Source organism: Mus pahari, chromosome 4 (assembly GCF_900095145.1).
Source record: "Mus pahari chromosome 4, PAHARI_EIJ_v1.1, whole genome shotgun sequence".
Classification (NCBI taxonomy): Eukaryota; Metazoa; Chordata; class Mammalia; order Rodentia; family Muridae; genus Mus; species Mus pahari.
The window spans coordinates 84,881,685-84,897,718 of NC_034593.1; the positions used below are offsets into that span (position 1 = coordinate 84,881,685).

Here is a 16,034-nt window from a genome sequence, read left to right on the forward strand (position 1 = left end):
AAAAAAAAAAAAAAAAAAAAAAAGGAAAAGGAAAAGGAAAAAGAAAAAGAAAATGTAGTTGTAAGGAGGGAATTCTGGTAGAATCCTACATTCAGGAAGCTGAGGTGGCAAGACAAGAATTCAAGGCTAGACTGGGGTACATAGCAAGTTCAAGATCAGCCTCTGATACATACTGAGGCCCTGTCTCCAAAAATTATAAAACTTCTAAAAAGACCAGAGTACAAAAGCTCTATGTGATTTGGTGTTTGAAAATGAGATTTTAGATATGACATTAAAGACATGATCCACAAATGGGAAAAAACTAGCAAGCTAAACTTTACCTAAAATTTAAAAAGTCTCTATGAAAGACAGAGAATGAAAACATTTACAAAAACATGTATCCAAAAAAGTATCTGTATCTAAATGCCTGGAAAACTCTTAAAACACAACAACCCAATTTAACACAGGTATTTACTTAGGGGGTTGGGGGTGGGGCAACACTGTGCATATAAAGGCAAGGGAACTTTTGGGAACCAGTACTTGCTTTCCACCACATAAGCCCCAGGATCAAACAAAGGTCCCTGGGCTTGGTGGCAAGTGCCTTTATCAGCTGAGCCTCTATCACCTGGCCCCACAACCCAAATTAAAAATGGGCAAAGTTTCTGGACAGATATCTCACTGAAGATATATGCAGATAGAAAATAAGTACATGAAATGAAATTCAACATTTATCATGGAGGAATTCAAAATCAAAATAGCATGGCCTTAATAAACATGGCTAAAATCCAAACTTACCATGTCAGACACCAAATACCAGTGAAGATGTGAGACAAATATAATTGTCCTTGTTGCAAGAATGTAAAATAGTAGTCACGTTTTGTGTGGTGGTTTGAATGAGAACAGCCCCTCCCCCACCCAGAGGTTCACATATTTGCACACTTGCATACTTAATTCCTGGACAGAGATTTGGCCTTCCTGGAATATAGGTGTGCCACTAGGAATGGGCTGCCAGGACCAGTATTTGCCTGTTCTCACTGCCCTCTCCATCCCTCGCTTTTGCCTAAGGATCTCATCTACCTCTCCAGCATCATGTCTATCTGCCTGCCTGCCACCATGTTCTCTGCCATGATGATAATGAACTAACCCTCTGAAACTATAAGCAAGCCCCAGTATTTTTTTTTTTAATGAGTTGTCTTGGTCATGGTGTCTTTTCATAGCACTAGTACAGTGACTTTGAAAGGCAAGTTGACAATTTTTCACATAGTTTTACTATCCAATCCATCAATCATGCTCCTATGTGTTGACCCAGATGAACAGAAAAATTCATAGCCACACTAAAGCCTGTACACAGATGCTTAAAGCATCCTTATTCATAATTGTCCCAAACTATAAGTAACCAGGATGTCCTTCAATCAGTGAATGAATACATCCATATAATCAAGTATTAATTCAGCTATCAAAGGAAATATGCTACTGGGGCTGGAGCACTGACTGATCCTACAGAGAACACAGATTTAGTTCCTAGCACTCACATGGCAGCTTACAATGGGTGCACAATGTTATTTGTCAAACAAAACCTATCCAACACAGAATGAATCTTTATGTACACAATTTCTAAAATTAAGACAACCCTTAGTCTCCTTAAGTGTGGGTATATGACAACAACTGGATTTACCAAATTTTTGTTTGTGTATAGGGGTGTGTGTGTGTGTGTGTGTGTGTGTCATTCCTAGAGGCTGGAGTTACAGCTTTTCTAGAATACTTACTTAAGATCTAAACCCTAGTTCTCTGATTGCAAAGCAAATGCTCTTAACCACTAATGGCTCTCTCCAGCCCTTATCAGCACTTTTATTTTTCATTTAATTGTATGGGTACTTTGCCTACATGTATGTGCACCACTTGCATACTTGGTGTCACAGAGGCCAGAAGAGTATGTTCAATGCCCTGGAACTGGAGTTAGACAATTTTAAGCCACCATGTGGGTGCAGGGTCCTCTGCAAGAGCAGCCAGTGCTCTTAACTACTGAACTATCTCTCCAACCTTTACCAATACTTTTAAAGCATTTCCAGCCAGGCATTGTGGCACATGCCTTTAATTTCAGCACTCCAGAGGGCAGAGGCAGGCAGATTTCTGTGAGTTCAAGGCCAGCTTGGTCTGTATAGTAAGTTCCAAGACTAGAACTATACAGAAAGGCCCTATCTCTAAATACAAAACAAAATCAAGTATTTCTATTCAGAAAATTGACACTAAAAGAGTTTTTGTAACAGTAAAAACTGACCCTGGCAAAGCTGACTGTGTGTGGGTCAGCACCAGATGCTCTCAAGCGGCAGGGAAGGGGAGTAACCTGCTGCACTGAGACTTTACCTGTGGCTGTAAGTTCTCCCAAAGCATCTGCCTGAGGCAAGGGAAGTACAGAGAGCTCACCTGTTCTCCAACTTAACACCTCCAACTACAACAAACAAGGGGTGATTGCTTAGGAAAGAATGAAAAGTTCCTAAGTCTGTAATTACAAGGCAATCAGTTTACAAATACAGGATATGTATCTGGAAAATTAATCATATTTGTCATCCAGGAAAGTATGATACTTTAAGATATTTTTCAAGCTATAAAAATATAATCGGGCTGGCTAGATGGCTCATCGGGTAAGAGCACTGACTGCTCTTCTAAAGGTTCTGAGTTCAAATCCCAACAACCACATGGTGGCTCACAACCACCCATGAGATCTGATGCCCCCCTCTGGCTTGTCTGAATGAAGACAGCTAGAGTGTACTTATGTATAAAAATAAATCTTTGGGCTGGAATGAGCAAGGACCGAGCAAGCATGGTTGACCAGCGCATGCTGGGTGGGAGTGGGGGGTGGGGGGTGGGGCAACAGGAGTGAGCAGAGGTCCTAAAATTCAATTCCCAACAACCACATGAAGCCTCACAACCATCTGTACAGCTACAGTGTACTCATATACATAAAATAAATAAGTCTTTTTAAAAAATACATAATCAAGCTAAAAAAAAAAAGTTTGGAAATTGCCTATAAAGCCAGTACGACCTTTGTTATCTACAATAAAACCATTTTGTTCATCTCACTCCTGCTAGAATACAAAATTCCAGGGGCTGTCAACGTGGCTCAGCAGTTCTGAAAGCTAACTGCTCTTTTGTTTGTTCTGAGACAGAGTCTCTCTGCAGACCTGGATGTCCTATAACTTGCTCTGTAGACCAGGCTGGCCTCAAACTCGTAAAAATCAACCTGCCTCTGCCTCCTGAGTGCCAGGATTAATTGAATGTGCCATCTCACCCAACCTGAAGATCTGTTTTTGTGTGTGTGTGTGTGTGTGTGTGTGTGTGTGTGTGTGTGTCTCCAAAAGGTCCAGATGGCGTCAATGGATCAATCCCCTGGAGCCTGAGTTAAAGATGATTATGATGAGTCCCCCCAGTGTGGGTGCTAGGAACCGAACCTGCATCTTCTTCAAGAGCAGCAAGTGTTCTTAACCAGTGAACCATCTCTCCAGCTCCAGCATCTCTTAATATAAATATAGTATAACCCTAGAGTATATTCTGTAGACAAACACCTTGCACATTTTGAAGATAAACTAGCAAAACAAGTGAAGGTGTGTTTCTAAACTTTCCGAAATTATCACATCTTCCACAATCTCCAAATACTCAGTCTGCCTCTCAATTCTAAAAACAGTGTATAACTAAACCTAAACAGACACACAGACTTAAGAAACCTCTGCTGTATAAAGAGCCAATTTCCTTATTATTTTCATTGAACAGTCCCATAAGAACCACCCTGAAAGCAGGTGAAGAGTACCAATGCAAGCAGACAACTCCTACAGATGGCTGTTAGTAAGCAAATCACTTGGGTATTGAATCCACAGCATACATGGTTTTGGTTTTGGTTTTGGTTTTGGTTTTTGAGGGGGGGTCTGGTCTTGATCTGAGGTCTGTCACACAAATATATCACATTTTGAATAATGTTAGGGGTATAGCTTAATAGATTTTAAGTATTTAAGCATGCATAGACCCTGGGTTAACCAGCACAAAATAAAACAAATGCTTCAGATAGCTTAAGTAAAAACAAAACATTTTTTTAAAAAGATGTTTCTCTACAGAGTGAGTTCCAGGACAGCCAGGGCTCCACAGAGAAACCCTGTCTGGGGGAAAAAAAAAAAAGATGTTTCTCCACTGGGCATGATGGCACATGTCTGACTCCCAATACTCAGTAGGTGAGAATGGGAGAACATCGAGGACAGTCAACCTGGCTACACAGCAAGTTTGATGTCTGCTTGGACAACCTAATAAAACCAAGCCGGATGTGGTAATGCATTGGGATACAAGTAGAAGAATCAAAAATTCAAAACCAGCCCAGTGTGTTAGTACACACCTCTTTTGAGTTCAACGCCAACCTGGTCTACAGAGTAAGTTCCATGACAGCCAGGGCTACACAGAGAAACCCTGTCTTGAAAAACAGAGAGGGAGGGGAAGGAGAGAGGGAGGGAGGAAGACAGAGAGACAGAGAAAGAGAAAGACAGAGAGAGAAAGACAGAGCGAGACAGAGAGAAAGAGTTAGTTCAAGGCCAGCTTCAGCTAAGTACTGAGTTAAAGGCCAGCCTGGACTACAGTCACAAACAGGAACATTTCCCAAAGAGAAGTTCACTGGAGGAAAAACATAAGGACACACATACACGGTGCCTCATTCAGCAACTCAAATACTCAAGAATGGGCACATCTCCAGTGAGGAGAACCTTACTTAGCCAAAAGAGACAGTAAGTACAAGATGACAGACACGTACCACCTGACATCCAATTAACAGAATCTCACAAAACTGAAGCACTCTTCACATTCCTGACACAGCGAAAATTCACCTTTTTCATGCTGAAGACAGACTTCAGGTACTCACTTTAGTACTTTAGACACCTCAACTCCCAACAAGCTATAATACCAAACAAAAGATTTAAGATTATTTTTGTGTCCATGAAAATGTGTGTGTCTCTGCAATCACACATGTGAGAGGCAGTATGTGGCCAGAGTGGATATTAGACCCCTGGAGCTGGAGTTACAGGGGTTGTGAGCTGTCTTGTGGGTGCTGAGAACTAGGTTCTGGTTCTGTGGGAAAGAAGCTACTGCTCTTAGCCCTGAGCCATGTTTCCCACACCACCAACAGAAAGGATTTAAATCTAAGGTGGCACTTTCCAATCACAGACACAAAGTATATCTAGAACAAGACATCATAGTTTGGGCCCTGGAGCACATAAGGACGAAATGCTATAAACACAGTGATAAGCCCAGCTCAGTCATTTACAACATAAGGTGACAGGAAGCAGACATTAAGCTGGCCAGGACTCTGGGCAACATGTGGGAGGCAGCGTCTCATCAGCAGCTCCTAGCACTGTGTGTCAGAGCAACCTTGCTCTCAGCTCCCTTCTTCATACGGCAGAAGACAATCAAAGGAGAAAAAAAAATGGTCTTTCATTTTAACACCGATTTTTCCACTTCAACCTTGGAAATGTGTTCAACAAAACCAAAATTTGCATGGATATATATATATATATATATATATATATATATATATATATATACACACACACACAACTATATTCCTAGCACATAAGAACGAAATCCAGACTTGTTAGCCAAGTGGTGGTGGCACCTGCCTTTTTAATCCCAGCATAGACAGGCAGATCCCTTAGTCTACAGAGCCAGTTCTAGGACTGCTAGGGCTACACAGAGAAACCATGTCTTGGGAGGGAAAATTCCAAACTTGTTGGCGCTGCTCTCAAGGCCGCTTTGTATCTCACTTTACCCATCCTTCCCAGTTTCTATGCCCCAACAGTGAGTTGAGGGTCCTTGCTACCCTCCAACTTCCTGCATCTTCCTCCCTTTGGTCAGGCCTTTAGCCTATGAAACCCTTCCTCTTTCTCTACTACTGAAATACTTGTCCTTCAGTCTCATAAATACTTCACATAGAAGCCGGGGGAACTCTGGAAAAAAGCAGTTGCCTTGAAAGCCTAACACCCCAAGTTCAATTCCAGGAAGCCACAATGAAGAAGAGAATTTACTCCTGAAAACTGTCCTCTGACCTACACACATGGGTACACACACACACACACACAAACATGCGCGCGCGCTATCATGTGTTCACAATACACATTTTTTAATTACATAAAAACTTTCTGTGAACTGCCAACCTTCTTAAGCAAATCCACTCTAAATTGCAACTATTTCCCATTCACCTCTGTGGTGGTTTGAATATGCTTGGCCCAAAGAGTGGCACTATTAGGAGTGTGACCTTGTTAGAGTAGGTGTGGCCTTATTAGAGGAAACCACTGTTGGGGTGGGCCTTGAGACCCTCCTCCTAGCTGCCTGAGAGATTCAGTCTTCTCCCATTTGCCTTTGGAACTAGATGAAGAACTCTTAGCTCCTCCAACGCCACACCTGTCTGGATGCTGCCATGCTTCCCACCTTGATGATGGACTGAATGAACCTCAGAACCTGTGAGCCAGCCCAGATTAAATGTGATCCTTTGTAAGAACTGCTTTGGTCATTGTGTCTCTTCACAGCAACCCTAACTAAGACAACCTCCATTGCTTCAGTTTGCTTTTTTGCAGAGTAAACTGTTTCTAGTAGCTCCCCAACTCAGAGCAAGCTCCTCAAAGGCTTACAGCCAGGCATACTGACTCACAATCCTAGTGATACCTGACAGAGTTTGTGCCTAAGAGTGAATGAAACCAACCAGGCCATATAAATTAGCAGTGGGTGGGGAGGCAGGGTGATAGCTAAATCACTATGTTTAGGGCTGCAGATAAGCTAGCTCATGGATAGTAGTAGACTACCTGCCAAGCACCTGTAAGACCTAGCATCCAAAGGATGAACAAATCAGTGTTTTTAGAATGTGAACATGGTCCAATGAGCATTCAAACAAAGAGTGGGCTGGCAAGATGGTAGCTCACTGCAAAATGCCCAAGCCTGGAAAGCCAGTCCTGAGTTCTAGCCCCAAAACTTACACAAAGATGGAAAGAGAGAATGTAGACTCCACAAAGCCATATTCTGGCGTCCACACACATGCTACAGTACACATGTACATGCATATGCATGCATGTATGTGTGCATTCATACATACACATGCTACTAATAAAAATTTTAAAAGACATTGCTTTAAAAAAAGGTAAGAAACTTGACTACTGTACAAAAAAAAAAGACAAGCAGTGAATAGTTTTGGTGGTTTACCTTGGTGGCACTTAATGCTGGTCTGTATGTGTACACTGAGTTGTAATATAAAAGGTATAACAATTTTGGTTTTCTGTCTTGTTTTATTTTAGGGTGGGGTTACTTTTGGTAGTTTTGTTTTTGAGATAGGACCTCTCTATGTAGCACAGGCTGGTCTAAAACTCAAGACCCACTTACCTCAACCTTCTGAGTGCTAGAAACACAAACTTTACTGAAGGTTTTTTGAAAAGGGTTGGTTGGCTGGCTGGCTGGCTGGTTGATTGGTTTTTTGAGACAGGGTTTCACTGTGTATCCCTGGCTGTCCTGTAACTTACAAGGGTGGCCTGAAACTTACAGAGAACCTACCTACCTCTGCCTCCTTAGTGCTGGGATGAAAGGTTTGTGCCACTACCATGAAGCCTGTTTTTTTTTCCCCTCGAGACAGGGTTTCTCTGTATAGCCCTGGCTGTCCTGGAACTCACTCTGTAGACCAGGCTGGCCTCGAACTGGAGGCCTGTTTTTTTTGAAAAGCTTCCAACACTGCCTAAAGATTGTTTTTTGCCAGAATGAATGTCCCTGGCTTAAGTTACACTATCACAATGCTCTTTGTCAGTAATGTCACCATGCGCTGAATAAACTCAGCATGGATTGTGTCCTTAAAACACTTTGTTGTGATCATAAAGTCTTTGCTTATCAGTTAAATCTCAGTTGGGCATGGTGGCACACACCTTGAATCCCAGCACTCAGGAGACTGAGGCAGTTAGATCTCTGAGCTTGAGGTCAGCCTTGTCTATAGTGGGAGTTCCAGGATAGCCCAGGCTACACAGAGAAACCCTGTCTCAAAAAAAAAAAAAAAAAAATCCAAAGTCAGTTAAATCTCTCTGCTTATCTAGCATTTCATAAGAATTATTCCCATGGAGACTTAGCTTCTAAAATACTTACCAGTAAGTGCATGGTAGCAAGCCCTCACCTAAAACAAATTAAAATTAACTAATAAACTAGTAGTGGCTGAAAGATAATTGTTTACCACAAAGTCTAGCCCTTATGCAACTAATCAGTCTTTCTTTTGAGGGGTGGGGTGGAAGGTAAAGGGGTTTAGATTGAGTCCCTCTATATAGCCCTGGCTTGCCTGAACTCACTATATACACCAGGCTGGCCTTGAACTCACAGAGATCAGCCTGTCTTAGCCTCTCGAGTGCCAGGATTAAAGGCATGCACCATGCCTTTACTTAGCCACAGCAACCCATGAAAATGATTTCTGAGGGAAGGTAATGTGGTTTTCAAGTTTACTATGATTTGTTTGTACCCTCACTACATGAGACTAAAAGTATTTTTAAGTAACAAGAATGACTGTCATGTTCCTTCCCTTTGCTGGCAATAGAGAAAACCCAGCAATATAGGAGCAAAGAAAGTTTTCTTTAGACTCCAGCCTCTGATCCATACTAACATGAGATAAAGGATAAATAAAAAAATGCAAGTCACATGTCACAAACAGAAACAAAGTTCAGCTACTCTTGATTGATTTTAAATCACTAGTTACCATCAAGAATAGACGACTATTGGGAGCCCCCACCTAGGCTGTGGAGCCATTGGTAGTTGATGGCTGTTGCTGGGGAAGGAAGTCACTCTTCTTGGAAAGTATGGCCACTGGGAGGTCCCCCTGCCCCAGTGAATGGCCTACATCCATGCCCACATGAACAGCACTAATTGGACTGAGTGGGTTAAAAAATTATCTAACTAATTAGTTATAGAAGGAAGACATGAAGTTGGGAAGGAGATATCACAGGGGTAGGAGGGGGAATCCTAAGGGGAGTTGGGAGGAGCTGGGGTAAATATGATCAAGATACAGGTGTGAAACTTCCAATGAATAAATAAAAATTAAGGAAGTTGACTGTTAACAGTCAATAACCAAAACAAGCTTCTAACCGGGAAGGCACCCTAAGACCTGGGTTTAACCCTGAATGTCACTCAGTGCAGACTCTTCCCACAACGCAGGGGGAATTTTACTCCTATCTACTATATTCAAGTATTCACTGAAGAAAAACCAAGGTTCCACAACATATTTGGCTAGGGATTCAATAAACATAATAGTTAACACAGTTCCTGCCCAAGGATCTTTAAACCGTTCCATCCAGAAGGCTATCCTGAAATTCAAATGAATATATATTGCATTGCAAACTGTAACAAACCATAGACACTGCGAGATGACACAATGATTATCATCATTTGTCTCTAAATGATGATACACCTTTGCTGCAAGACAACAGCAAAATCCACTGAAGTAGGTACAACTGGACAGACTACTTGGTGAGGAACTGTCTTTCCCTTAGTTTGGAACTCACGAGCTTAATAACTCACTATGTGTTAGCAAAGTCCTAGCTAGTGGCTCCCACTGTAATCATAATGATAAAGCACAATGAGCTGAGAACAATCTAGAATAGTCTGTAACTATCATGTTGTTCTGAGAATGTGGCTTAGCATGTGACTTACATTCCCTATACCTGGCAAAGGAGTGACAAAGATTCCTCGTCTTATGCAAGACCCACTGAATCCCAGCCACTGAAGAGTATAGCTACAGATCTGTGCTCCTGGCTTAGGACCCCAAGTGATTCTCATGCATGCTAAGGGTGAGAACTTTGCCATAAACATTCCCTTTGCTCAGTCATCATTTCAAGCATTATTATCCAAGTCTACCTGGAAAATCTGAGCCAGAGGGGGAAAAAAAAACAATTTTTTTTAAAGATTTATTTATTTATTATATGTAAGTACACTGTAGCTGTCTTCAGACACTCCAGAAGAGGGAGTCAGATCTTGTTACGGATGGTTATGNCAGACACTCCAGAAGAGGGAGTCAGATCTTGTTACGGATGGTTATGAGCCACCATGTGGTTGCTGGGATTTGAACTCCAGACCTTCGGAAGAGCAGTCGGGTGCTCTTACCCACTGAGCCATGTCACCAGCCCTCAATATTTTTTAATAAAGGTTAAGAAAATATTTAATGTCTCATGACTCACTCAACTGTAAAAATCATTATCAAACTGTTAAATTATTTTCAAAAATTCACATGAAATTAAAAAAAAAGACCCTCAATAAACAAACTGCACAAAATAATTTATTTATGCTTTAACCTTAGCAAGGAAAAGCTGATGGGTGTATTATCAGGTAGTTGCTAAGAAGGGAAGCATATACTGTCTGACTAGCAGCATACATCATGATTTTGAATGCTTACAAGCCAAGCCTTAAGGGTCTGTGCTTGAAATTCACACTCTCCAAAGCAGGTTTGGCAGGTAAAAGTGCTGGCTTGTGCAAGCCTGACCACCTGAGTTCGACTCCTGGAACTCACCTAAAAGCTGGCTATAACGGGGGAAACATCTTTAACCCCAGCCAACCCTGTGGTGAGAGAGAAGGCAGACACACACACACATCCCAGGATCAAGTCAAAAAAGGCCCACAAACACAATCTCAAAGATTGCAGGCAGTTCCACACCCCACTGCACACAGCAACTCTCCCAAGGGCAACTCTCTCGAAATCAAGTATCCTCAGACCTACGTTAACTTTATAGAGATTAACCTGAAGTCAGTTATTCACATACCATATAATCAGTGCAAAGATATATTTATTTTGGTTCTATTTGTTGAAAGCATTTTTCATACTCTGGCCTCAAGGTACATGCACATCAAAGGGAAGGCACACAGTACACATTACACTGGGGAAAATTACAAGGTAGAGACTAACAGTGTTAGTCAAGAAACTTTCCATCCGTAGTAAATTTAGAGCCCAGAGGGCTTCTTCATACTGTGGTACCAAGCCCTGCAACATGACTCTAGGCAGCCTTGAAAGGAAAAGGAGAAAGTGAGCCAATACTGGCTCCAGTTGAGTTTAACAATTATCCCAGGATGCAATGAGCCTGGGTAAGCAGACTCTAAGAGAAACACAAAGAGATGGCTCCTCTTGCTGATGCTCAAGTCTAGATCCACTTATATTTGTTACTATTCTTTCACACCTCTACCAGTTGTCCAAACAACGACAACATGATAAATGGAATAAAAGCTGTCTGCACATAGGGAAAGGAGTTTAAAATAGGGAGAAATCTCAAACTTCAATTATCGAAGCTCAGACACCTACCTGCCTGTGACTTGGTACACAACGATAAAATTATACAGTAATAATCAACCTATCCCTAACTCAGATTCCATTACTTTTCATCAACATGAAAAGCTTTCCTGGGACAACTGAAAGATTAATTAAGAACTTGGGTAAGACAAATGGGAAGTGTAGTTCTCCGAGTCAGTAGAATGCCTGCCTAGCCAGCAGGAAGCCCTAATCCCTGGGTTCCACCCTCAGCACCACACAAGCCCATCGAAGTGGCTCAGACCTGCAATCCCAGCACTCAGCAGGAGGAGGTAGGACAGCCAGAAGCTCAAGGTCTTCCTAAACTCCATGCAGAATGAGGCCAGCCTGGGCTACATGGGACTCTGCCTCAAATACATAAATAAATCCCTAAAGTTAATAGCTCATTTTTTTTTTCTTCTCTTACTTAAAAGTCTAAGGAAATGGGGGAGTTGGGGGCAGGTATACAGAAGTGTCAGAAGTTATAAACTAGCTTAGAATTGTGAGTTACCTCTATTACTTCTACGGTGGTACCATAGTTTCAAAGAATTTTGAATTTTGGAAGAGAATTTTGAATCAGAAAACAAAAAGCTCAAAGGATACAAAACCAATACCATGAAGATTTCTTTTTATCATCACCAACCTTCCAGGAACAACTGTCTAGGCAGTATTTCTTTTCCCCTGCCACCAAAAATTACAAAAATTTCTCTCACCACCAAGGACAGTACCAAAAGATATTAGCTTCTACTTTTTAGGCTCCTGGTCTCTCATAAGGATTCCCAGGGTCCCTCAGATCTTTTTTACAACGACTAGTTTACAGCTGGGATTTCTGCTGCAGACTACGGTAAGAGTAAAAAGCTTAAACACTCATGGAAGATATTAGCTGTAGTTTCATCGTTTTGGATCCTATACAGCAAATGACCTAGAACTTTAATACACTTATAACTTTATATATTTTAAAACTAAAAATAAAGAGCTGAATCAAAGTTAATTTCCAAAGGGAAAGCAAAATGACAACTCTAAAAGTTTCTATCAGAAGAAATCATCAGTCACAACGTTTGCATTTTCTAGAAAATAAATACCCAGGTAACCAGTTAGAAGGCATCAAAGCCATTATTGTACTCAGTATCTTAGTGCTCCCCACAAAGACTAAAAATATAATATTAGAAAATAGTCTGTTATATAGCAATTTAAAACAAAACAAACAAACAAAAAACCCACAAGCATTTCTTTCCATAAAGGTCAGAAGAAATGTGCAAGCTCTTCACACACATGCATTACTGAGCTACTCTTTCTTGAAGTGGAAAAGATGAGGAAACAGAGTAAGAGTAATGGGCACAAAAACGAAAAAAAAAAAAAAGACTGGAGGGAGGGGGGCTCTTTACAGGATAGACTTTCAAGGTTCTGTAAGTGCAGGCCTTACATGAATCTGTTTTACAAAATGAAGAGCAGGCAGCTGTGGAACTTACAATTAAAATGAAATGTTTAAAAAAAAAAAAAGACTTGTGTGAGTAAATCCCATCATGGAAAGAGGGGGGGGCGGGGAGGGGAGAGATACAATATAGATGCAGTAAGGAGAGAAATCCAGGATTGAAGGAGAATGAAGACAATGAAAGCACACAGCGCCAACAAGTCAACCAACAACCACTATACAAATTTAGGACAAAGTACAAAATCACAACCACAACACAGCTTAGGGCAGTGGAGGTCTGCGTTCAAACTGCCAAGACAACATCCCTGGAGCTTTAAGGGATATGGTGGTGACGAGTGAGCCTGAACAAGTTCGATGGAGGAAGACTGCAGCAGAAGATGGGTTGCAACAGCAGAAGAGGCCTTTAAAAGAGAAGGGAAAGCTACGTCGAGAAATAAGATAAAGAGTAGGATTGCAACAGCACAGAGCAGGAGGAAAACGGAGAGGGCAAAGACCTAAGGCGACTGCAGTCTGAGGGAAGCAGGAGCTAGGAGAGCACTATTAAACCGAACTCCAAGGTGTGAGGGGTGGTGCACGTGGGAAGTCGGGGAGCCAGAAAAGGCTGTACTCAAAAGCAATATAGCCATGGAGAAACTAGCCTGAAAATCAGGTTGCAACCCCTCCCCCAAAAAAACGCATGTGATAAGGTATACTCGAGATGGTTGTGACTACAAAGAAGAAGAGGGGAGAAAAGGCCAAGCGGTGGATGCAAAAACGTCGGTGTGCTTTATCATAACGGGGAATAACTAAGGAAAAGGGGTGGAGGGTTAAGGTAGGGAGAAATGATGCCTCCAGAGGAAAATGAGCTGACCACAGGCCCTATCAGGTCTAGAGGGCAGAAGGGACAGTCCACAAGGTCTGAGGGGAGTGGCAGAGACCAAGAAACTATGCTGCTAAAGATGAAAAGTTGGGGAGGACACAGTCCTGGCTAGGTCGAAAAGGAGACTCCCTCAGTAAGGGGCAGAAAGAGGCATGCTATAGGAGAAGGCAAACGGGTTGAGAGCAGCCAAAGGCATGGGGGCAGCGGGGAGAGAGAGCACACACTGGAGACGCCAGGCAAGCGGGAGGCTCCAAGCCGGGCCGCCAAGGCCCGCGGGGGGCGAGGGTCGCGGCAGGCTCTCGAGCTAAGAGAGGTGCGGCCTGGGTGACAGGGTGCGGGGCCAGGGCAGGCGAAGGCTAGGAGGACGGGGCGTGGCGGCAGCGATACTCACACCTCCAGGATGCGGTCCCCTTTGCGCACCCCGGCCCGGTCGGCCGCCCCCCCGGGCAGCACGGCGCTCACATGCTGCAGCGGCGCGTACAGCTCCCCGTTGATGCTCCGCAGTTGCCCGCCCTCGCTCACTTGGCCCCGCACGTTGAAGCCGTAGCCGGATTCGGACTTGACAATGCGCACGACCCGCGGGCCGCCGCCTCCCCCGCCACCGTTCCCGGCGCAGTGGAGCCCAGACCCCCCGCCGCCGCCTCCATTCCGGTGCGGGGCTGAGGGGTGAATCCCTTCCCCGTCCTCGTCCGCCATCTTGCGAGCAAGCGAGCGGTCCCCCGCCCCCCGACGCCTCCACTCCTCCGGCGCGCGCCCGCCCCCTTCGGCAGCCGCGCGACCCCGGCGCGCGCCCGCTCCGCCGACCGCTGGAGCTAGTGGGCCGCGGCGCTGCGAGGGGGTGAGGAAAGGGGAGCAAGGCGGGAGAAGCCGGACGGTTGGGCGCTGCAGGGCCTCCTGGGAGATGTAGTTCTGCATATGATGCATGGCGCATCCGGGTTCAAAGCCTTCTGGGAGTTGTGGTTTATTGGGCTTTGGGCTCTGGTTAAGTTTCCTTGGTTGGGTGGCGAGCATCTCTTTTTGTTTTGTTTTGTTTTTTGTTTTTGGTTTTTGGTTTTTGTTTTGTTTCGAGACAGGGTTTCCCTTTGTAGTCCTTGCTGTCCTGAACTGGCTCTGTAAAGCAGGCTCGCCTCAAACTCAGAGATCTACCTGCCTCTGCCTCCCGGTTGCTGAGACTATGCCCGACCACTAGTTGATGATTCATTGCAGTCTTGAATCGGTTATTCATGTGTATATTCATCTTGGACGATGCCCCAGCAATCAAGTGATACAACCAGATCGTGAATTCGGTTCCTTATTTCAAGTATTAGGATACGGAACTTGTGTGGCCAAAGTCAAGCAGCAATTATGTAACAGCATTTAAAGCTCAGCTACTTTTGCGCAACTTTCTTTTCCATGTATTGCAACTTCACGGCTATATACAGACATACAAAAAAGCATGTGTGGAGGAAAACAACAGCTGCCATGATTTAGAACTGGATATTAAAGTGGTCAATAATTTTAATTTAGCAAGGGTTTTGAAGTTGCTTTTATCTCGTTTATTTCATTTCTTCCAATGGCACAAGAGAATTCTTTGAAAACATGCAGTTGGTGGTTTTGGATATTTGGCAGGATATAAACTTGATGGAGCTGGGTGCCTGGTGACAGCATGTAAGGACAGAAATAATGCACATAGCAATCTAAGCAATCACTGCTCCAGTCTGGTGTTTGATTTCCCCCTACTGATAAGGTCACTAGTTAATCCATTCCTGTTTAGTAGATTTTGTAGAATACACAAGATTCCACAAAGCAAAGACAAAGGGAACAGTATCAGCCTCCACGTGTATCCTCAGTTCTTCCCCACCAGGCACCGAGTAGATAAAGAGCACTGATGAATGATGTTCCTCTAAGGTATCAGAGCCTAAGACACACAACTTGCCATTCTGTACAAAGGAATACAGTAAACTTGCTCTCTGTCCTGAAGGGAGACATTACTTCATCTCCCAAAATGACATATTAACACAACCCCACAACCTGGAGAAATAATCTGGAGATAACGAGCCAGGGGTCTGCCTTCCTGGCATCCAGCAGAAGAGGAGAGGTACCAAGAACTACCTTTCTCAACACGACTGTGTACCAAGACTTTACATCTATAGCTCTCAACAGGACTGTGTACCAAGACTTTACATCTATAGCTTATTAACTCTTTACAGCACTAGCGAGGTCCCTGTTTGGTAGATGAGGTCACACAAGTAAAACATCGTGAACCTAAAAGAAGCTGATGGTTTATAAAAACAAACAAGCCCCTGAAAGAGTTTACAGGCCATGCAGAGTTCTTAAGATTGCAGGGGACAAGGCTGGGCATGGTGGCGCATGCCTTTAATCCCAGTACTCAGGAGGCAGAGGCAGGCGGATTTCTGAGTTCGAGGCCAGCCTGGTCTACAAAGTGAGTTCCAGGACAGCCAGGGCTACACAGA

At 43.4% G+C, this 16,034-nt stretch overlaps 1 protein-coding gene across 2 annotated transcripts in view; it reads right to left on the reverse strand.

Moving 5' to 3' along the window:
* Nucleotides 1-14,438, reverse strand: part of Snx27 (sorting nexin 27) — an 80,391-nt gene extending 65,953 nt beyond the window's left edge. For both annotated transcript variants that reach the window (XM_021195592.1, XM_021195593.1), the window contains exon 1: nucleotides 13,973-14,438. In XM_021195592.1, the coding sequence (XP_021051251.1) occupies nucleotides 13,973-14,277 (305 nt within the window). In that variant the 5' untranslated portion in view covers nucleotides 14,278-14,438. The remainder of the gene's footprint in view (nucleotides 1-13,972) is intronic.
* Between the last annotated feature and the right edge of the window lie 1,596 nt (nucleotides 14,439-16,034).